The sequence below is a fragment of the Danio rerio genome, chromosome 2 (assembly GCF_049306965.1).
Source record: "Danio rerio strain Tuebingen ecotype United States chromosome 2, GRCz12tu, whole genome shotgun sequence".
NCBI lineage: Eukaryota > Metazoa > Chordata > Actinopteri > Cypriniformes > Danionidae > Danio > Danio rerio.
This window is the reverse complement of record NC_133177.1, coordinates 23,766,361-23,791,619: the sequence shown is the minus strand read 5'-3', so window position 1 is coordinate 23,791,619 and position 25,259 is coordinate 23,766,361. Positions and strand designations below refer to the sequence as shown.

The 25,259-nt window shown below is 37.0% G+C and overlaps 1 protein-coding gene across 1 annotated transcript in view; it reads right to left on the bottom strand.

Annotated features, from left to right (window-relative positions):
• The window catches only part of rxrga (retinoid x receptor, gamma a), a 52,296-nt gene extending 27,470 nt beyond the window's left edge, over nt 1–24,826 (bottom strand). Inside the window, 1 exon segment of the mRNA NM_131217.4 lies at nt 24,699–24,826. Coding sequence (NP_571292.3) covers nt 24,699–24,729 — 31 coding nt within the window. The 5' untranslated portion in view covers nt 24,730–24,826.
• Between the last annotated feature and the right edge of the window lie 433 nt (nt 24,827–25,259).

Below are 25,259 nucleotides of genomic sequence, written 5' to 3'. Positions count from 1 at the left end.
AAGGACGCTGGTTCCAGCCTAGGCTGGGTCAGTTGGCATTTCTGTGTCGAGTTTGTTCTCCCCGTGTTCGCGTGGGTTTCCTCCGGGTGCTCTGGTTTCAGAAGTTCAATGACATGTGCTATAGCGCTTTTTTTTTTTTCAGATAGGACCAGCCACAGCCAAAACAAAAGGACAACACAGACAATTTTGATCATGACTAGTTTTTTGACACTGGTTTGTTGTTTAACAGGCTTAAGGCTTTGGATAGAATTAGTTTAAAAAGTATTGTTTGAAACAGCATTGGACAAAATGCCATCAGACTAAAAAGCATACGAAGGAATTTAGACCAAAATAAAGGGGGGGGGGGGGTGGAAGCAGAATAAATGCAGGAAAAGATATTTTCCATACTCATAATAACTAACTTGTTTACACTTGTTAAAATGACCGATCATATTGTACATCAGTGAGCCAGTGAAGTTCATCTGTTAAACAGCCACAACTCCAAAAACATAAAAAAAACGTTCACCCCCAAAACAAACTGTCATTATCCCTTCAATAAAGCACAACACCCTTACCTGACACTATACATCTGATTGACCCTGCTCTGCCTGTTCCTTAATCATTTCTTTCTCCTTTGCCTGTGATTGATATTGTGACATTTGTATTTAAGCACTCATTCTTAAAGCCAAATTGCTTATAATGAACCGCACTTAAGAACAGAATAGAAATTGACTATACAAAAAATACTGTGGGGTTAGTTTGGACGTAGCACAGTGCTCATTTAGCAAATACCGGAGCACCTGGAGGAAACCCACGCAAAAGCAGGGAGAACATGCAAACTCCACACAGAAACACCAAATGAGCCGAGGTTTGAACCAGTGACCCAGCGACCTTCTTGCTATGAGGCGACAGCACAATCTACTGGGCCACTGCGTCACCCTTAATTCATTTATTTCCTCAAAATTCTACAAACAATACTCCATAATGACAATGTAAAAAATATATTTTTAAATTATTGCAAATTAAAAAATAAATAAAAAGCTGAAACATCACATGTACATAAGTATTCACAGCCTTTGCCGTGAAGCTCTAAATTGAGCTCAGGTACATTCTGTTTCCACTGATCACTCTTGAGATGTCAGCAGCTTAATTAGAGTTTACCTGTGGTAAATTCAGTTGATGGGACATGATTTGAAAAGGCATACACCTGTATACATAAGGTCCCAGGGATGACTGTGCATGCCAAAGAACAAACCAAGCATGAAGACAAAGGAATTGTCTGTAGATCTCAGAGACAGGATTGTCTCAAGGCAAAAAGCTTGGAAAGGTTACAGACAATTTTCTGCTGCTCTGAAAGTTTCAATGAGCACAGTGGCCTCCATCATCCGTAAGTGGAAGATGTTTGGAACCACCAGGACTCTTCCTAGAGCTGGCCGGGCATCTAAGCTGAGTGATCAGGGGAGAAGGGCCTTAGTCAGGAAAGTGATCAAAAACCCAAAGATCACTCTGTCTGAGCTCCAGCATTATTTTGTGGAGAGAGGAGAACCTTACAGAAGGACTACCATCTGTGAAGCAATCCACCAATCAGGCCTGTATGGTAGAGTGGCCAGACGAAAGCCACTCCCTGCCTGGAATTTGTCAAAAGGCATCTGAAGGACTTTCAGACCCGAAGAAACAAAATTCTCTGGTCTGATGAGACTAAAATTGAACTCTTTGCAGTGAATGCCAGACCTTACATTTGGAGTAAACCAGGCACCGCTCATCACCAAGCTAATACCATCCCTACAGTGAAGCATGGTGGTGGCAGCATCATGCTGTGGGGATGCTTTTCAGCAGCAGGAACTGGAAGACTAGTCAGGATAGAGGGAAAGATGAATGCAGCAATGTACATCCTGAATGAAAACCTGCTACAGAGTGCTCTTGACCTCAAACTAGGGTGCTGGTTAATCTTCTAGCAGGACAAATCCCAAAGCACACCTCCAAAATATCAATGGAGAGGCTTCACAACAACTTGGTGAATGTCCTCGAGTGGCGCAGCCAGAGTCCAGACATAAATCCTATTGAATATCTCAGAAGAGATCTGAAAATGGCTGTACACTGTCGCTTCCCATCCAACCTGATTGAGCTTGAGAGGTACTGCAAAGAGGAATTAGCAAAAATTACCAAAGACAGGTGTGCCAAACTTGTGGCATCATATTTAGTAAGACTTGAGGCTGTAATTGCTGCCAAAGGTGCTTCAACAAAGTATTGAGCAAAGGCAGTGAATACTTACAAATAAAGTCAGAATTATTTTTAATATTTCCCAAATTATGTTTAACAGAGCAAGGAAATTTTTACAGTATGTCTGATAATATTTTTTCTTCTGTGGAAAGTCTTTTTTATTTCAGCAAGAGTAAAAGCAGTTCTAAATAAATGGAAAAAAAACACATTTTAAGGTCAAAATTATTAGCCCCTTTAATATTCACTATATATTATTTACTATATTTATTTACTATATTTTATTTTCGATAGTCTACAGAACAAACCATCATTATACAATAACATGCCTAACTTGCAGGGCGAAGCAGTGGCGCAGTAGGTAGTGCTGTCGCCTCACAGCAAGTAGGTTGCTGGGTCGCTGGTTCGAGCCTCGGCTCAGTTGACGTTTCTGTGTGGAGTTTGCATGTTCTCCCTGTGTTCGCTTGGGTTTCCTCCGAGTGCTATGGTTCCCCCCACAGTCTAAAGACATGCGGTACAGGTGAATTGGGTAGGCTAAATTGTCCGTAGTGTGTGGATGTTTAAAACTTAATGTGATGTGATGTGTAATAACTTGCTGGATAAGTTGGCGGTTCATTCCGCTGTGGCGACCCTGGATTAATAAAGGGACTAAGCCAACAAGAAAATGAATGAATGAATGCCTAGTTAACCTAAATAATCTAGTTAAGCTTTTAAATGTCACTTTAAGCTGTATTAAAGTGTCTTGAAAAATATTATTTACTGTCATCATGGCAAAGATAAAAAAAATCAGTTATTAGTAATGAAACTTTAACTAATTAATAGTTTAAAACTGTTATGTTCAGCAATGTGTTGAAAAAACTTCTCTCCATTAAACAGAAACTGGCGATAAAATAAAGCGGTGGGGGGGGGGGGGGGGGGGGGGTTGTTGTAGGGGGTGGGGGGGTGGTTGGGGTGGAAAAAGTGAAGCGCTACTTTCAGGATGCACTGTATCAGCATATTGGAATGATTTCTGAAGGATCTTTTGACACTGAAGTAATTATCCTGAAAGTTCAACTTTTACATCACAGGATCGTAAATGTTTATGATGAAATTGAAATAAAAGACATTTTCTTTTTAAGCCTATTTATGCCCCAAACTGTATGCATTCTTGGTTAACAACTTAACTCAGAGCAAAGGGTATATGAACATATCCGTAATGTATTAGCAGTTAGAAAGAGATGAATCTGACTATTCAGCAAATCTCTGTGACAGAATGATAAGCGATACTTCGCTTGCCGGATGGAGATTATATGAAAAATCAATACAGACGCTCAATCATCAAGCATTCAATAAGCTTGGACAGCACAGGACACCATATGGTTGCGTGTAAAGCTACATGTGGCTTTCATTATCAATGGCTGAATAGGATTCTGCAGTGGAGATTTTTCAAAGAAACATTTCCACAAATGATAATGTACAGCCTTATGCTTCAAACAAATCATTTTATGAGCCTTAAGTAATAACTGAAATAAGGTCAAAGAAAGTGCTTACAGTATAATACATAATGAACAGAGTTTATTAATAAATTCAGACCCTGACATGACAGTACTGTTTTAAGGATTTTAACGACACCACAGTGTAAAAAACAACAATCTTGACTCTAAGACAGGCAGATGCTGTGTTTTCCAAGCATTCAGTAAGACCTTGCTAAAGATTGTGTTGGTATTCGATTGTACTCTCTGTCTATTTTTTTTAAGACTGAGAATAATTCATTAAACTAATCTGCAAAATGTTTGAAGGGGTGTGAGAGTGGATGGGACAATCCGTGGTGGACCAGTGCTGGATTACCTGCTCAGATTAAAGAGATTATCATCCCACGGCTCAAAGGGGAACTGCTTTATTGATGCAAGACCAAAATCTGATAATAAGGTTTAGTTCTAAATGTCAGGGAAGGAATGTGTGCTGACTTGGCTTTGTGATGGTGTGTTTATCAATGGAATATTCTCAGGTTTTTCGGTTTCAAATAATTATTGGAAACAAAATGTCAGGGAAGAAACGTGTGCTTATTTAACAGCATCTTAAAATATTAAGAACTTTGTTATGACTTCATCGGTACATATGATCTTCTTATCTTATGGTGGGAAAACTTAAAATCAAAATAAAAATGGTATATTTTCAGACAAAGGTGACTATAGAAAATTCATAAATTAGCCACAGATTTGGGAAAAAGTCAGATTGTTGGGTAACACTATCGAATAATGGTCCATTAGTTAATCTCAGATGATGTATTTACTAACATTAACTATGAATACTCTTGTAAAGCATTTATTAATCATAGTTCAACATTAACTAATGCCTTATTAAAACTCCCAAGTTGTGCTTAATGCACCATGAGTTAATATGAGCTAAAATGAACTAACGTTATTTAATCAGCTTTTTAAAACTTAAAATATTTAATAAAATGTTAGAGAATGTATAATTTTTTTTGTGTAATTTTTGTGTAATTTTTTTTCATAATGTTTTTCTATTTAAGTGAAGTTTAGTTTTAAACTAATTTCGAGAGGAGCATGTGCTCATGATTTACCCAGCTGGTCCACATTAACTAATTATGATCCTCCAATCAAAGGATCCCAAACCACTATATATATCCTCATTTCCTTTCTACAACTATCTTCGTCTGGAAGAAAGCTTCCTGCTTCTAAAAAGCTTTAGCTCTAAAAGCTTTTACAGCATTGCACTTTTTAGCCCATCAATATGGAAATAACCAACAATATCTACAACTGCAACCAGAGCCCTGCTCTCCCTGAGACTTCAGCCACTGCAATGAAGCCAAACTCTCACCGCTCTTCGCGGTCCACCTGTGGTAACGTAGTATGCTTTAAGGGGAAACTTCTCTCTTTAAGGAGAAACTACTCTCCAAAAGACTAAATATTTCTTATGTCTTTAGAAAAGCAAGACTCTCATAAATAAAAAAATAATTTAAACCATTTTAAAGACACAAAGACTATGGACTTAACGTCCTCCTATAATCTGTAAACAAGCAGAGATTATAACAAACCAAATAAACCCACCTTTCAAGCTTGCTGTCTGTTTACAGGTCCATAACATTTTAACAGCCTGGCTGATTTGACTGCAAGGATCAAAGCAATCCAATCCATAAAACTTTAGTCCACAACATGTTTACATGTTTATAAACATACATGGATACACTGCTGTCATCCAAACTTGTTGCTGGAGTGCTTTCAGTAAAGTAGTATCTTTCAGACAAAAACACTTGTATTATGGTCTAACAAAATGGCTGCCGACCTTTTGATTGACACTTCATTGAGCCAATAGCTGAAAAGAGAAGTGTCACCATCCAAGCTGTCAGAACATGAGATGGTCCCGCCCTCTCTTACGATAGTTATGAACAGACTTGGTTGCAAAGACTTTGTAAATGAATTGAACCAATTATGCTTCTGATTTCATTCATGTTAAGATTCCAAATGTAATGTTATTTAATCAATCAGATTAAAGTAAAGCCCATAGTAAACATTTAATTGACACAGTTTAATAAGTATTGTTCAAGTGCAAATTAAATGACAGCATCATTTTTAGAAGTTAAATAAATAAATAAATTAAACAAATAACTAACATAAATAAATAAACATGCATATAAATAAACAAACCCTGCCACTTTCAACAGCTATTTAACTTCTAAAATAATATTACCCACCTAATGACAATAAGCATCACATCGATCATAGAAGTCCGATCGTAATATGTCACAGGAATTTAAACTTATCACTTCACCTACTCCACTTTAAAGAGGTATTTTTAAGATCACCAGCCAAGCCATGCTCAATATCCTTGGCCCTCCACTATCCTGGGGGGGAATGAACATCTACCAAAACATTTAAAACACTATCTGTCTGTCGATTCCTCACCTCGCTAGAGAACTGCGTTCTCACCACTAATTTTTCTGATTTTCTCATTTCAGGTCTAACCTATGGATTCCACCCGGGCACCTCAGCTCTCCCTTCCTATCCTAATATTCAGTCAGCTTTTGCTGATTGAACCAGAAATTGTGGATCATCTTATTTAAAAAGAGATCGACAACCACTTTATGTTTGACCATTCTCTGCCCCACCACTCAAGGTTTCACGCATTTATCCCATAAGCAGTGCAACTCGCAAATTCTCCATCACTGGCTTCTTTCTAACAATCGCAGAATCCCCCACCTTATCCAACTTTAGATGATATTCTAATCACCCCCCCCCCACATTGCCTCCAGCCAAACACCTAGAGATCACCAAAAGGTTTTCGCCAATCTAGGTATTCTGCTCGCAGAAGGCTGGACCCAATACATTTATCGAATTTCTAGGCATCAACTTCGATTTGCTCAAATTCCAAGCTTCTCTTCCTAAAGAGAAAATTGGCTGAATAATTTCTCTTTCTCTTGTATTATAAGAAAGAGACTTGAATTAAACACATACTGTTATCTATCCTCGGCCACCTAAAATTCACAGTGCAAATTTACCTCAAACTTGCCTACTCCAGCTCCCTACCACAAGTCACGATTTAAAAGGCACAATTTCTCTCTCAAAACCCACCCACAATGAACTCCGCTTATGGATTGCTTCCTTAAGCTATGGAACGGCTGTTCCTTCTTCTGCAGAGATTGTTCGCACCCCCATTAGATATTTGTCTATTTACTGGTGCTACCCCATCAGTTGGGTTACAAGGGTACTCAGAGGCCACTGGTTGCCACCACATGGCCCCCTCAATCTATTTCCACTCTAGAAACCATTGTTCATCAGCTTTCTTCAAACTGTACCCAATAGTCGCTGCCGCCATACTATGGGGAGACGAATGGTCCACCTCTAGGATTCTCATTTATTGTGTTGAGGAAGAAACAATATAATGCATAGACAAAGGCGTTCCTACTCTCTTAGCTTTAATGCTACTTTTAAGATGTCTTATTTGACATTAGTCAATTTATCATGTCTGCATAATACGTGCCAGGTTGCAAAACCAAATCACTGACTCTCTCTCATTTTCTTTCCAGAAACTTTGGTCACTGGCTACAGAAGTGGACCCCAACTCAACGCCTGTCCATCCCTTTCCACAAATGACATTACCTTAAGCCACCCCCATTATAACCTCCACCAAACTCCATATCACTTACCATTTAAAGTAGTAGCCTTCAGACCCTTCAGTCACACATCACAGCATGAAACATTTAAACTCAACCCTCACTCCAACCCACCATAGCAGATACAATTTTGTGTGATGAGGAAAGAAAGGGTTTCCTCGTCCTGCAAAGTAAGATAAATCTATTGACAAAGAACATTTCATTTACATCTTCAACATTCCTGCCCTCACCCACCCAGTCCAAACTCTCTAGTATACCTACACTCGAGGATTATAAGAAACAAACCCCCTAGCCCCCCTTTTTATTGATGACGCTAATCGTCCAGTATCACATCTCTGGTTCCAGAAACACCTCAAAGTTGTCCACCTCTCAGGATTTCCTCCCGAACCAATCTCCAGCCATTCATTCAGAATTGGCATTATTAAAAGGCTTTCCCAGCACCAGATCCAGACCCTTGGTCATTGGTTCTCTGAAGCCTTTCAAATCCTACATTCGCCTCAGTCTTTTCATCTCAAAGAACCCAAGTTGTTTCTTTCAAACCTCTCAGCCCAATCTTGGCCACCCCTTTATTCTCAAGCCAAAGCCATCTATCTGTCCATCCCTAGCAAACCCCCTCACGGCTCAGGCTCCCGCTGGAGTAAATATGAGCTTCAGCTCTCGCAGAGCTTAACATGACCCTCTTTCTGTTCCCCCTGCCAGCATTGAGTTCCTCTGCTGTTTCCTCCTAGTTCTTTACTCCCTGCCTTTGACTCTCATGTAATCTCCTTGCTACATCAGCATCACCCTAAGCTCAGATTTCGCAGGGGTCAACATGAGCTTTGGCTCTGACAAGAGCCTACCCTATCACCCTCTCCTTTCTGTTCCCCCTGCCAGCGTTGAGTAATTCCGCTGTTCCCTCCTAGCTCTTTACCCTTTGCCTCTGGCTCTCTGGTAACCTCCTTGCTCCATCTGCATCACCCAAGCTCAGACTCTCGCAAGGGTCAACACGAGCTTCGGCTCTCGCAAGAGCCTCACCTTTCACCCTCTCCTTTCTGTTCCTCCTGCCAGTGTTGAGTGCTTCCACTGTTCCCTCCTAGCTCTTTACCCCTCGCCTTTGGCTCTCTTGTTACCACCTTGCTCAATCTGCTTAAAGCTCAGACTCCTGTAGGGGTCAACACAAATTTCGGCTCTCCCAAGAGCCTCCCCTTTCACCCTCTCTTTTCTGTTATCCCTGCCAGCGTTGAGTACTTCCGCTGTTTCCTCCTAGCTCTTCACTCCTTGCCTTTGGCCCTCTCATAACCTCCTTGCTCTATCTGCATCACCCTAAGCTCAGACTCCCGCAGGGGTCAACGCAAGCTGTGGCTCTCATAAGAACCTCACCTATCAACTTCTCCTTTCTGTATGCCCTGCCAGGGATAAGCGCTTCTGCTGTTCCCTCCAATCTCTTAACTCCTTGCCTTGACTCTCAACTAACCTCTTTGCTCCATCTTAGCATCACCCTAAGCTCAAACCCCCACAGGGGTCAACACGAGCTTCGGCTCTCGCAAGAGCCTCCCCTATCACCCTCACCTTCCTGTTTCCACTGCCAGAAATGAGTGCTTGTGCTGCATCATTTTATTTATTCTGTATTGTCATTCATCAGTTTCTACATTTTGTTTAATCCGTATAGTAGTTCATTAGCATTACATGTTATCATATTCTGTATTTTGCATAGTAATCTCGTTATCTCCAACAGCTCTCCCCTTTTTCTTTCCCCCGTCAGCGTTGTATGCTCCCTTTGCCTTAGTATCTTATTGCATAATTTGTATATTCTGTATAGTACTTGTGTTGGATATTTGTGTTTCTTACAGCTGCTCTCCCCCCTTTTACCTGCCCTGCAGCATCAAGCACCTTTGCAGCTAAAATTAATTTATTCTGCATAATGGTTTATTGTTATATCTTGTATTGTATCATTTGCATAAAAATCGTTTAGTATATCTGTTACTTCCAGCCACCTTGCCCATTTCTTTTCCCATTCCAGTGTGGAGTGCTTCCGCTGCACCAGTTTATTTGTTTTCCATATAGTTATTGATAAATGTCTACATTGTGTTCATTCTGCATAGTAGTCCATTTGTATTTCATGTATTATATTGTGTATTTCTGGATAATAATCATATTACTCCCAGCAGCTCTCCCCTTTCCACTTGCCAGAATTGAGTGCCTTACTGTTTTCTACCAGCTGTTTACTCATTGTTTTTGACTCCCATCCAACCTCCTTCCTCCACATTAACATCACCCTAAGCTCTGACTCCCGCCGGAGTCAATAGGAGTTTCGGCTCTCGCAAGAGCCTCACCTATCGCCTTAACCTTCCAGTTTCCCCTGCCAGTGTCGAGTGTTTCCGCTGCATCAGTTTATTTATTCTTTATAGTTATTCACCAGTATCAGCATTGACATGTTTATTCTGCATAGTAGTTCATTAGCATTTCATGTTCTGTATTTTGCATAGTAACCTTGTTACTTAAACAGCACCCCCCTTTTTCTCTCCCCTTACCAGCGTTGTGGGCTCCCGCTGCATTAGTATCTTTCTTATTGATTATTTTGCATATTATGCATAGTAAGTGTATAGCATATTTTTGTTAATTACAGCTGTTTTTCTTCTGCCAGCGCTAAGTGCTTCCGCTGCTTACTGCATTTTATTATGCATAGTATTTCCCTAATGTTCATGTTTTTATTTTATTGTTAATATATTAAATCTGTGTTAATACCAGCTTCCTTCCCCTCTCTTTCTCCCTGCCAGTTCCTAGCAACATGCCAACATTGAGTGCTTCTGCTGCATAGCAATTGTATATTCCATACAGTAATTTATATAGCATTGTTTCCTCCAGCTTCTCTCCTTTGTTTACCCCAAACAGCTTTTTATGCTTCCGCTACCAAATCTCTTCCCTCCTCTTAAACAGCCAGCTCCACACCCTTCATTATTACATCTCACAAACCTTCTCTTAAGCACTGACTCCCGTAGAGGGCCCATTTAAGCCCCAATTTACACACGAGTCTCCACCCACCCTCTAAGCCACTCAGACTCCCTCAGACTTCCTAACTTTATTTCTTAGCCACCAAGCCCACCCTGCCCTTCACACACTCCCTAGAAAGCTTTCCCCCACTTTTTATCAGTTCTTCACATATATATCCAGCAGCCGGATATAGCACTTTTTCTTTGCACTTTGGGGAGTTCCTGTGTAAACACGCGGCTGCTGTCCCGAGCGCTTATCATTGGCTTTTTGGGGAGTTTGAGATAGACCTGAGCTCAATCTCCACTCGCCCTGCAAAAGGGGGGGAGCCCTGGGCTCGAGGATCCCTTGAGCTCAGGGCTCTCTCCCGGGACAGCATGCCAAACAAGCTATGTATAAATCATGAGCTAAGTGTGAACTCTTGAAGTGAAGTTTAGTTTTAAACTAATTTCGAGAGGAGCATGTGCTCATGATTTACCCAGCTGGTCCACATTAACTAATTATGATCCTCCAATCAAAGGATCCCAAACCACTATATATATCCTCATTTCCTTTCTACAACTATCTTCGTCTGGAAGAAACTCCCCCCTCCTCCCCTTCTTCCTCCTTTATCCAGAATGGGCGGCACGGTGGCCCAGTGACTAGCACTGTTGCCTCACAGCAAGAATACCAATGGTGTTGGGTCCTCGCTGAGCCATCTGGTATTTCTGTGTGGAGTTTGCATGTTCTCCCCGTGTCCGCGTGGGTTTCCCCCGGGTTCCCCGGTTTCCTCCCACCATCCAAATGTGCTCTATATTATAGATAAAACAAGCCTAAACCTTTTTTATAATGTCTTACTCTCAGGAAGTTCGCCTTGGCCTCAGCAGTGGGGGAGTTTGAGATAGACCTGAGCTCAATCTCCACTCGCCCTGCAAAAGGGGGGGAGCCCTGGGCTCGAGGATCCCTTGAGCTCAGGGCTCTCTCCCGGGACAGCATGCCAAACAAGCTATGTATAAATCATGAGCTAAGTGTGAACTCTTGAAATAATAGTAAATAAAATTTCTGAAAAAAAGTATTGAACAGCTTTGCAACATAGCAACATTCTGAAAACGTAGCCCTATGTACATTTCTGGAGATTACGAAATATGTAGCCAGAAATACATATGGCTGCATGTCATCTTTAAAACAAATGCTATGGGGCGGTATGATGATGTTCCAAAAAAAATCTTCACTTATCAGCTGAAAATTTAATGAACAAGTAAATAACAGGGTGAGAATGTTGTAAAATTTGAAAACGTGGTAAAAATAAGGGGGCTTTTCTTTTTCTGGATTGCTTTTTGGAATGATTTTTAACCCATTGCTGTTGGGTTTAGGGAAGGGGGTGTGGCGATTGGTCGCTTGGTCAGTCAGAAAGTCAGTGCCTCTGGATTTACGTGAGAACAGCAGGCACGAATGGCACTTGTGAGAGAAATTTAAATCTGAAAAAGCGTACACAGCGGCCTCTGGAGAATTAGCGAAAACAAAAACTGCAAAAAACGTAGCTCCTAGGACGCATTTTGCTCTTTCCAGAAATGTATATAGGGTTACGTAATCAGAATGATTCTGGGTTAGTGATTTGGCTTTAGGCACATGTGTTTAAAAAGACTAAACAGTTTTGGCTAAACAAACAAAAGTAAAATCTCTTTGCATTCAAATGTTAAGTTCTCTCAACATTTTGTCATTTCAAATTTGCTTGTTCACCACTATGTTTTGTCAATTTCTATTGTTTGTTCACTAAATGCAGATGTCCTCATTCATCCTATACAATTGATTTCACTTGTTAATGATATTTGTTTGTAAAGAACAATCATTCTCCAAAAGATTCTAGCTAAACAAAAAAATCCAGATACAATTGAAAACTTTCTTGAACAAACTCAACTCTTGACACACAAAATGCAGTAATGCTACAGTCATGAACTGTAACACAATGACATTGTAGCGTTCCAAAAAACAATTCTAATAAAATAATTGAATTATTCATGATAGTTAATAATAAAGTAGATCAGCAAACAGCAAAACAATAATACAGTAATCATAGCATAATTTATACATGCTCTAATGCATAATATAATGCAACAGAAACAGTGAAATATCAGCAATGTGAATTTCTTTTTTCAAACAATTGTGTTTGCTGGGACAACATGAATAATAATTCAGATTTTTGTTTTGTTGGTAATTATGTCTTAATGTTTAAAAATTTGTATTAAACTAGAAAATATATTTATTGTTTTAATCATTGGCATAAACAAAGATTCTACAGATTCTCAGTGGAATGTTCTTTGTTTTATTTATCAGATTTACAGTTTAAATAACTGAAACAAATAATCAGGAATGTGTGTTGATTTTGGCCTTGTGGTTGTGTGGTGAACAAAATTTAGTCTGACAAATTCTACAGATTCATAACAGAATGTTCTTCATTTGTCTGACTATTCGGTTTAAACTAAGTAATAAAACAGAGAGGGATGCAGACGACTAAGTAAAGAAACTACTGAAATTCATGTCTATCTAAGAATAACCTTGGAACAGAAGCAATAAACCAAGATCAGGATCATGTTTTTTTTCTCAGAGACTGTCCTTGTGAGAGACTGTCATAACTGGGGCAGAAAAATCGTCAATTAGATTAGCAAGCTGAATAACAACCCGGCCTGTGTTGGAGGTGCTCACCATTGATGGCAGGGCTTTTGCAGACTGAATCTTATCTAATGGATCATGTTTCAGAGTTTTGTGTAGGACTGGAATAGCTGCAATCTACATTTAATGCATGCAGAACCAGTAACTATAAATATTATTCTTCATATTTTTATTGTAGGAAACTTTGCTTCACTACATCTTAAAGCAAAACAAAACTATATTTTATAAATTTATCAGAATAAAAAAGATATTTTGAGGTCGTCACAGTGGTGCAGTGGGTAGCACCATAGCCTTACAGCAAGAAGGTCGCTGGTTTGAGCCTTGGTTGGGTCAGTGGGCATTTCTGTGTGGAGTTTACATGTTCTTCCCGTGTTCGCGTAGGTTTCCTCCGGGTGCTCCGGTTTCCCTCACAAGTCCAAATACATGTGGTACAGGTGAATTAGGTAAGCTAAAATTGACCGTAGTGTATCTCTGTGAATGAGTGTGTATGGATGTTTCCCAGTGATGGGTTGCAGCTGGAAGGGCTTCTGCTGTGTAAAACATATGCTGGATAAGTTGGTGGTTCATTCTGCTGTGGCAACCCCTGATTAATAAAGGGACTAAGACATAAAGAAAATGAATGAATGGTATTTTGAACTGAAGAGATCGATAGAGATTTTGAAATCTGAAGAAATAGTCTGAACCACGAATGAGCTGAATATCATCAATAAACCTACATCAGTTCACAAATCACACTGATTTGAGAATAAGTAATTGCAAATGTTCTCATGTCAACAATTCATTGATTCAAATGATCCAGTCAGAGTGAATCTCCAATCAACGATTAACTGAATTTACAAACTAATTCAAAATGGGTCAAAAACTGGGGTCTTCTTAGTTTGAGTGCTCCATGACTGAATTCTACATGACTAATAAAGAATTTTAAGATTTATTACTTAAAATGATACGACCATCAGATGTTTGTGAAATTCATCTGCTGTAAAAGGTTGAGCTAGGTTGAAAATTATCCCAACAAATGCAAATACATTTCATGTTTTTTCCAACTACTGACCTAAACCCTTCATTAAACCCAACCAAGAGCGTAATTAAAAGCAAACGTAATAGAAAAGTACACTGCTTCTATGTTGTTTTATCTTGATATTATATTTTTTATTTCTCTTTTGTAAAACCGAGCTTCATCAGACTCAAACTGAGCACTCTGCATCACAATACAGAAAGAGAGCTACTGAGTTAGCTAGCCATCCCAGACAAATGTATTTGACATTAAAGCGCCCTTTTTATGCATTATAAAAGATCATGTTTTGGTTTTGGGGGTCTCCAACAACATGCTAATATGCATGCAAGGCCAAAAAACACTTTCATTGTCTTATAATATGCAGTTTGTTTATCTAATTACCCCAACGACTCTTATTTGATTTGTTCAGCGATTCATTTGTTCCCAAGCCTCTCCTTTGCATGAGGCTAGCTGCTGTGATGGTCTGATGACCCAGTCTGTTGTGACTTTTCGACTGGGTTCAGCGCGAGACAGAGAGAAACGCCCACAGTGGTTATGAAGTAGCACAGAGTATATATGGGAGCTCAATGCAGGAATGCATTAAAGCAATGCACTTAAACACTAGAATATTACTCTTTTAACCCTAACCCTAAGTAGGCTTGGGCCGGTATAAGATTCTGACGATATGATAACCTTGGATAAAAATATCACCGTTTCACGGTATCACGGTATTGTGATTACTTCTCTAAAATATGTTCTTTTTAAATATCTGGATTAAATACAAAAACTTTTTTCCCTTCTGAACACAATATAGTTTATTTTGAAAAACATTTAAAGTATTTGGAGGAGTAAACATCTCAGGCTAAATTAATTATTGACTTCTGCTGTCTTTATTTGTTTTAAAAACAGATTTTTTTAAACTATTTAAAACGGCATCTTTTCTGCTGAAGCCACACAGTTGCAAAAGTTGAACTAGTTTGAAAACTGACCAAGCCACACGCGTGTAGGAAAAGCTGATGGTGGCCATAGCCATGACAAATGGCAGAGAATCGTAAGTTCACAAACGCATTTAAATCATTAAAGGAAGAAGCACGCGACACGTTTTCAACATGATTTTGAATGCAATATTTGAATAGCCCCATAAAGATTTAACCTGAGAGATACAGTACAAGCACTGATCTATGATAGATAAGTGATTACAAGCGCTCTGCTAGTGTCTGAAGGGAAATGCGCGTTCATGTTTTACCGGATGCGGCACTTCATATTTGGTGATGTACCATATCGACGTCGATGTGATCAGGCAAAAGATCCAACACAATTCATTCAACTCTGAGTGAACTATTTTGTTAATGAATCAATAGTTTTAAGCCCGGTGCACTCTCAAATCTCAGCTGAGTGTTTTCATTTACTCACAGTGCTGTGATACATGCTGCAAGGAAAGTCATTTTCCAAAACCCATAATAGGGCCTCTTTAACTTAGATAAAACATTTATAACTTTTTTGTACATTACTAGTACTTTTGCATTTTTAAAGGAACACTTTAACCTTTTTTGAAAAATGCTCATTTTACAAGTCACCTAGAATTAAACAGTTGACTTTTGAACTTTTTATTCAGTACTTTAGCTGATTTCTTGTTCTAGCTGGGTCACTTTTAGCTTATTTTAGCATAATGAATTTAATCAGATTTGACCAATTCATTAAAAAAAGCATAATATTCCTATTTAAAGCTTACAACATCTGTAGTTACAGTACCATGGCTGCACCAAGCAGAAAGATTTCATAAAGCGATAAAAAAAAGTTTGAGTGTTCCTTAAAGAAACATTGAAAGGAAAGACTTAATACTTTTGCCGGAGTAATATTTCATTATAAGATATCTGTACTTTTACTTAAGTACTTAGTCTTTGTACTTCTTTTGCCACAGAGCCTTTACAGGTTTCCCACAACAGAATTTATGCTAAGAGATCACATTTAACCCAGTTCTGTTTCATATTATAGCAAAATTCAGTTAGATCTTGAATCCTCCCATAGTTTTTGAACCCCAAACATGTACAGAGAGAGGTCATTTTTACCAGGTTGCATTCAGCTGCAACAGCGAGTGTGAAATCTGATACAGCCGTCTTTATCTAATGAGACCACCTCAAACACTAAAAAGAAAACGGTCTTTAAACAGCCAAGACACAACACTGGCCTTGTACGTGTTCGTCATGCACTCTATTCACTGACGACTGGAACATGAGCTGAACACATGGCCACAACACTGCTGAAGACTTTGCCAAGGCCTCTCTCTTTCAGATACACACACTTATGAATCATCAGATTGAGCGTACTTTGTCCATTTTGAAATTCGGAGACAATTAAGCGAAGTTCTGCTCAGCTGTAGTTCTCTTTCAAACACCATTTTTTCCTTATGCATATTCTACAAAGCAAAAACCCTTTCAGGTTCTTTTGTGTCAGTAATATAGTATAACATTTTTGGGAAAAGAACTAAACTAGTCATAGATAGAAATATTGCTAACTTTTGCTCCACTGGTCATGGCTTCTCCCTGTGGTGTGTTACAAAGAAGTTTAGAAAAAAAAAAAAGTTCAAAGTGTTTTTGAACCATACTATAGTAAGGTGTATTTTACTGACTAATAAAAAATATTAGTCTGCTTATTTGCTAGACTGTTACAGTTATGGAGGTGGAATTGATATCTGTGACTGTAGTGTCAGAAAGAAGGAATGACAAATGTTGTCATAGCTTTAGGTCTTCTTAGACCACCCTTCTCACCCACTTTATAATGTCCTCTGTAAATACCGGAGAATGTTCAGTCTCCTTCTAACTAGGTGCCCCACAGAGCAACACTGGGAAATGTTCTGTGGCTATTAGATGTTGTAATACCTCAGTAACGTAATGTAATTATGGTGTAATATTATATTCTTCTATTCCTATAGTATCTTAAGCTTGTATCTTTTTAATTTTGAGGTTTTTTTTTCCTTTGTATTGATTTTTCAACAACAGATTTATTCAACCACTTTACTATGGTTTAAAACACTACAGTATTTTGTACAATTTCATGTTGTATTCATATGCAAGAAAACATGACAAAAAGAACTAAACACAGCACTTTGTTTTCAAGAAAAATCAACATACCTGTTTTTAGTGAATGTCTCCATAAAATTTTTTTGGTAATATTTTTAAATAAATGTGAATAGTTTGGGACAGAAACTATATTTATTATATTGGGAGAATTCGATTGTTGTGTTTTTAATAAATGGGAGGCAAAAATGCATTTTTCCCCACTGATTTGATCTTGTGGCCAGTTGTTCTTTTAGAGCTGATTTAAAGAAGAATGAGATTTTTTTTCACTTATTTTTAAGTTTCCAATCTAAGGCTATAGAGTAGGGGTGGTAAAACTCGGTCCTGGAGGGCCAGTGTCCTGCACAGTTTAGCTCCAACTCTAATCAAACACACCTGCTTGTAGATTTCTAGTGATCTTGAAGACACTGATCAGCTTGATCAGGTGTGTTTGATTAGTGTTGGAGCTAAACTGTGCAGGTCACCGGCCCTCCAGGACCGAGTTTTACCACCCCTAATCTATAGCCTTGGATTGGAAACTTAAAAATAAGTGAAAAAAATCTCATTCTTCTTTAAGTGTGCCCATCCCTGCTCTAGAGTGTGACCTAATTTGTCAAAAGTTACGACTAAAAAAAGTAAGATCACACTGGTGTGACCAGCCATTCAAGGGCCAAAAAATACATACATTTGTCTTCATAACTGTAGTTCAACAAAAAAACACACATTAAGCCCAAGTCTTGGTTTAAAGCAATCATAGACAGTGAAGGGCTTTGTGTTAAATGCAATGAGGTCGAAAACTTTTGTGCTGGTGCACCTAAGAAACAAAATTAGGTTGTTAAACTAGTGCAAAAATTTAGTCTAGAGCCCTGCAATGCATCACAGATTCTTCTATTTTTACACATTGTAATTTACACACAGACACACACACCATACCTGTTAACCCTCCTGTTTTTCCGAGGATTTTCCTGTATCTATCCAGCTATCATCCTGTAAAGTTATTTTCCTGTATTTCTCCCATATTTTCAATATTTCTATAGAGGGTGGCAATAAACATTAAAGAGCCAATCCTCCTTATTCTCAACCTATACCGTCAAACTAACAGGGTATGCCCCTTGATCCTAAATGTGAATCGGTTCAATGCTTTCATTTTATTTAGGCATAAAAACATTTTGAAATATATATAAAAACAGTGTGATTCCCTTCCTTTTTATTACAGGTGCCTTTGCACCTCCTATAAAATCCTCAAAACAGTTCATGTAGCAGTGCGTGACTGTCAGACGTGCTCCATACATAGACATATACAAACAGTAATAATAATAACATCTAAACATGTTGATCTTGGTGGGTTTTCTTTTAAACACAACAAATTTTGTCTTAAATGAGCATAAACAGTTAGGACAGCAACCGAATGCTTTCATTATAGATCTGTGCATTTTTAAAGTGACAGCTCTGTTATTTAATGTAATCCAAAGAAAAATCTAAGGAGAGATTCATTTAACCAGCTCTTTAATCAATGTTCAAATTATACAGTAAAGAAAAGGTTATCGAGAATGGAATTTCTTTATAATAGCTATTAATTTGAATTGGCTAAACTGTTTGCAAAATTATTTGCAGCTTTTTCTAATGTATACTATTTATCATACCCTTTGTAAATAATAATAATTATTATAATAGTTAAACATATTACTTACCATTTAAACAGTTTATTTAAAAAAAACAGCTTGATTTACCAGACTACCAGATTTTGTATCTATTTACAAAAGCAATAACTATAAATTGCTATACATAAATAATTAAAAAAGGACTTGATCAACGTGAAAAACACCCATTTCACGACCCTGTTGATTCAATGTGCAAGTACAAAAAAAAAAACGTTGTTTTTTTTGTGAAATGACATGCACGTAACGCAAATTATGCAGCAGCTCGAGGCATCGACTGACATTATAAGAGCACGTGCAACTCATTGAAAGCTTGACAAAATCTTTAAATAGACTTCGTATCCCACAATTTGTCTCTGAATAACAACAGCATCTGGGGTGAGATTAATAAACACAACAAGGGGGGGTGTTAATGAAGGCAATAAAATGACTCCGGGCTCGATGTTATTCGCTGTGACAAGCAGTCGTTCTCCAGGCCCATACAGATCTGAGAGAAATGTCCACACACTTTCACCCTGCAGACCTAAATGACTGACTGTAGCTGATTGATAGATAATATTTCAGTAGAGTTACATTCATTCCTTATCTTACTGTATAATAAACTCTGGAGAAGTTGTCTCATTCACTCACAAGCTTAAAAGAAGAAAACTTTTCCCTAAATGGTCATTTAAATCAGTGCTGTTTAATTACATCATTTCCTACATAAAATAAACAGGTTGATTATAATGATTGAAATAAAATAGTATCACAACTGCTGATACACAGAAATAAAAGAAAGTTTTATATGGGGGGAAACAATTTAATGAACAGAATCATCATTACTTGTAAATAAAACCAAACAAGATTTAGTGTCATAAGTAGTCCCTGTCAAAAAATCTAAACAAAATACAATCATCATATTTGAATCATTTTGAATCATCTTTACACTTTCACTGATATCTTTACCTGATCATTAAAAAAATAATAATAATATATATATATATATATATTAAATATATATATATATATATATATTAGGGATGTAACGGTATCAGAATTTCACGGTACGGTAATACCTCGGTATGAATTTCACGGTACGGTATTTATTGAATCATTTACAGGAAAAACAAAACTAATGAAAATACTCCAAAAAAGTGCCAAAAGTGTCAATGACATACAAATTAGCCATCTATCTGTAAGCTTTGAAACAGGAACTTCAATTTTAATAACAAAAAAATATTAAACCATGTAAAAAAAATAAAGTTTCAATTTAGTATTGTTGAAAACGCATCACATTAAATATTTAATAACTCACTCACTTAGATAGAGATGGGTTTTAAGGAAAATTATCATATAAATATAATCTGGTAAAAGCTGGTATCTCTGGGCATTTACAATGTCCCCTGCAACAGAAAAAAAAACCTCTCATTTGGGACTGAGGTTTCTGGGACAGAGATATGACTTGCCCCAGGTTGACAGCAGTGGGTAATGTTGTGCATTGTCTTTCCCCCACTTGAGAGGACAAGCCATGAGTGAGATAGAGGTCTCTTTGCGGTACAAGTCAATGTCTGCATCAATCTGAACAGTGTGCTGTGTTTCTGGAGTCCCCATGACTGTTATTAGTCGTATTCCCCAACTTGTATTTCACCACAGTCTGGCAGTGCCTGCATACCGGGTTTTTTCTTTGTCTGTCACCTTTTCTCCTTTCTCGTATCTTTTTAGAGAGAAACCAAAATGCTTCCACACATCCGATTTAAAACCCGCTTTAGGTTCGATCATTTCCAGCTCTTTTTCATCCTTGCTACTAGCAGCACACTCCATTTCCGCATTACTGGATCTGTAGCGACAACAGATTGCAAAGGATGATGGCCACGCTTGGGCTGATGGGAATTGTAGTTTCCACTACCTCCCGTTCGCTTCATTCGCCTGAGCAAATTATTCAATATATATATATATATATATATATATATATATATATATATATATATATATATATATATATATATATATATATATATATATACACACAGTTGAAGTCAGAATTATTAGCCCCCCTGAATTATTAGCCCCCTGTTTATTTTTTCCCCAATTTCTGTTTAATAGAGAAAATATTTTTTCAACACATTTCTAAACATAAAAGTTTTCATAACTCATTTCTAATAACTGATATTAACTTAGCCATGATGACAGTAAATAATATTTGATTAAATATTTTTCAAGACACTTCTATACACCTTAAAGTGACATTTAAAAGCGTAACTAGGTTAATTAGGCTAACTATGCAGGTTAGGGTAATTAGGAAAGTTATTGTAAACCAGTGGTTTGTTCAGTAGACTATTGAGATAAAATAAAGCTTAAAGGGGCTAATAATATTGTCCCTAAAATGGTGTTTAAAAAAATTAAAACTGCTTTTATTCTAGCCAAAATAAAACAAATAAGACTTTCTCCAGAAGAAAAAATATTATCAGACATTATACTGTGAAAAACATAATTTGGGAAATATTTAAAAAAGAAGAAAAAAATTAGAAGGGGGCTATTAATTCTGACTTCAATATATATATAAATATATATATATATATATATATATATATATATATATATATATATATATATATATATATATATATATATATATATATATTAGGGGTGTCACGATTTCAATTTTTAATCAAAATCGCTCAACATTTATCCTCAATTTCGATTATCGAATCAAAAAATAGAATCGTCGATGCTGCCACGCCCCCATGTCACGTCAGCTTGGCTTGCCAAGCGGGAAAAAAACAGGCTTGTTGAAGTGCTTGTTAAACTGCAGAAGCAGGAGACCCGTCAACAGAACTTAAACCCTCTCCTCTTTCAATGAAGTCGCCGGTGTGTAAGCATTTTGGATTTCCAGTGAGTTATGTTGACAACGTTTGTGTTGTCGACAAAAAAAAAAAAACACAGTTTTGCAAGCTCTGCCTCTGAAAATGCACATTACGTGACCACACAGACACAGACGCACATACAGCCTTGCGCTCGAGACAGCAGGTCCAGGCAGTCAGAGGACTGCTTCAATCTTTCACTCACTTGTACTTAGTCATTTTAGCGAACACCTCAGATACTGTTGGCTGGTTCCTGTTGGTTGTGCCTCTTTTTTACCGACGCCATTATAACGACACAGATCACTGCCTATTCACGAGTCCCGCAGAAAAAGTGATTGACAGGTGGTAATTATCTGTGTATCTTGCCTTTATTCATTTACTGTATGATTTGTTTATGGGTAAAACAAAGACCATACGGGTCAGGTAGTTTAAACGGTAGGCTATAAATAATTAATTGGTCATTAATTAATTAATTATTCATAATCGAAAATCGAATTGAATCGAATCGTGACTTTAGAATCGAAAATGTAATCGAATCGAGAATTTGGAGGATTGTGACACCCTTTATATATACACACACATACATATATATATACATATATATACAGTATATATATATATATATATATATATATATATATATATATATATATATATATTTTTTTTTTTTTTTTTTTTTTTTTTTTTTTAATTAAAGTGACAGTGTCATTATGCAAAAAAATAGTTTAAAGGGTTAAAATGTTTCAAATGTTTGTTTTTTTGCTAGTTATGATCAATAATCTGAGAGAAGACAACAAGAACAACTTTAAAAAGTTTGTGTATGTCTGTACGTGGTGTAAAACTATGGAACAGTATAGTTCAGACTCTAAAACAACGTCAGGATATTAATCAATTTAAAAAATTGTATAAATATATATTAATAAAGGAATTTAAGGATGAAGGTGATTAAAACAGCATAAAAAGAAAAAGGTATGATTAAATTTTAATTAATGGCTATTTGCAGTACTATGTTGATGTTGTTGTTTTTTCTTTTTTCTATTTGCAGTACTATGTATTTTTTTCTTTTTCTTTTTTTCTTTGGGTCTATGTTACAAAATGAAAAGGTACAAATGGAATCAAACATATTATTTGTAAAAGATGCCAAAAGGATCAAATATGTTTCGTGTAAAAAGAAGAGATAGGTAAAAGAATAAATAAGTTTAAGTAATAAACGAATGATGTATGTGGTAATGGGGTGGGAGTATCCAGCGGAGTATCATAACTAAAACCTTAATATATGAAATAAAAACTAATACTGAATTAAAACAGAATAAATTCAGATTTACACATTTACTCAAGTAAATAAACAGAATTAATGATGGGCTAAAAATCTGCAGAAAATCTGTGGAATTCTGTGCGCGCAGATTCCGTGTGGGCCTACCAATGAGGTATCAATATGGACCTTTTAGATATAAATGTGTACCTTTTGAAAAGGTACCACCCCAGTGACAGCTCGCGTACTTTTATTTCTGAGAGTGTAGGGTAAATAAGATTTTTGTCAATGATCAGAAACAAACTTTTCACAAACTTTTTTGGTCACATCTATAATGCATGTTTATTTCCTAATTTAAAATATTAAAATTGTTTGCAGACTAGTCATGGGACGATAACTGTTTTCAAGGTATCCCATGGTTTGGAAAAGTCAAATTTTGTACTTTACTGTTCCTATATATATATATATATATATATATATATATATATATATATATATATATAGCAAGTATCTACAGCAGAAAAGATATCCAATGATGCCACTTTAAATTGTAAATAAAATCTGTTTTTAAAACTAATGAAGAAAGGAGAATCAATCACAATACCGTGAAAATGTGTTTTTTTTTTTAAGGTTATCATATACCGTCAAAGTCTTATACCCGTGCCTATTGCTTTTTTTTTGATCCCATAACTCTGTGGTTAGTAGTTTTGGAAAATATAACCAGATGTGCCAATGTATTGTTAACATATACTTTCTCTGTGAATTTCTGTTTTAAGTATTTACTGTAAATGTTGCATCCATAATGCTGGTATTGATCTATTTGATCCACCGACCAAACCTAACAACAATTGCCTTTAAAAAAGGAGCAGAAAAGATTTGAACACTTTGAAGCCTTGCCAAGAATAGGGAAGCCTGTTAACAGCAGATGTTTTCCAGACCAAACCATCTTTAAAATACATCTTGCAGACGTACATGTGCTATCTTGGTAAGTGTAATAGGTTTTTTTTTTTTTTGTACTGCATACATTTCTGAAAGGAAATGAAGATTAAATGTTGAAATTGAATATAAATTCACATTTTGACAAAAATATTTATTTATTTATAAATTCATTAATTAAAAAAAAAAAAAAAACAATTGCCTGGAAAAAATGGAAAACTTATTAGACATGTTTTAAACACCAGATGTCCTTCCATGCAAGAATTGATAAATTAAAAAAAAAACCTGGTTGTCATATTGCTATTGCTCTAAAAAAAAGGACATGTACATGCATTGAAGCACAAAAACCGAAACACGAAGAGTTAAAATAAGTCTTAAGTAAAATAGCTAAAAAGATGCACAGAATAAAACGACTGAACTGAAGATCAGACATATTCTCTTTAAAAAAGCTAATAGTTTTGCAGACTGAGTCAAAAAGGGATGTTCTTGAGTCTGACTGCGTGTCAAGAAGAACACAAACATTTTCCACGTGAAGTTGCTAAAACCTGCTCTGATCTTCTAGAGCCGTGAACGGATGATCCTGTTCGAGCGGTCACTTCTTATTTGACACACCTTCAAAGAGTCGAGATTGTTGCTAAATAAACACATACAAATAAATAACCAACGACACACTGCTGTCCGGGCTCAAACGAGAGCCATTAATAACTACTTGACAGCAAACAGTTTAACAAGAGGCGCTCTGGAAAGCTATAAATTACATAACCGCAATTAAAGTGCCAACCCCTGACCCTGACTGAGAGGCACAATCTTTATCACCTGATTTTAACATTGGCACTGGTTCCAAGTCAATACACATGACACGACCGCGCCGATAACTCAGGCACGTACAATTTATGAGCATATAGTACAAAGTCCGTCTGAAGAAGCCGTACTTCAGATAAACACACACACACACGGCGCGGGACCACACTCGTGGAAATCAACAGCGTTCATACTTCCGGGACGAAAAAGAAGACGGAAAACTACCAAGCACTTACTGAGATGGAGATATGTGTCGTTATTATCCATGTTTGGACGAATATGAAAGAAGTGTCCAGTTTAGTGGCAAACTGTCTCGTTTCGCCGTCCTGGACGGCAGCATCTCCCCGCTGCTATCCGCGATCTGACTGAGGATTCGCTGCGCACTCTTGGGGCCCCACCGAGGGGGAGGCGAGGTCCAGACCTCTCACAGCGACAGCCTACTCAAGCTCTACAAGTGACCACAATACACAACATCGCTTTTAATGATTTATATGAATGTGTTTGGTTGTATAAATCATCACAAAATAATTAAATAATCACAATAATAGTATAAATAAATAAAATAATACACTCTTTTTGACAAATCATCATGCAACTCAAATGTAAAATAATTTCAATTCAGATTGAGTCAACATTTACTGATATGTTGATTAAAACTTAAAATAAGGTGAATAGCATATGTTAGCATATGTTCTGAGTAGGCTCTTTCAAAGTTACTGAAGTAACATCATTAGTTAATGAATTAACTAAAATTAGCTAATAGGATCTTATTAGGAAGTGTTATAAATGCAGTATAA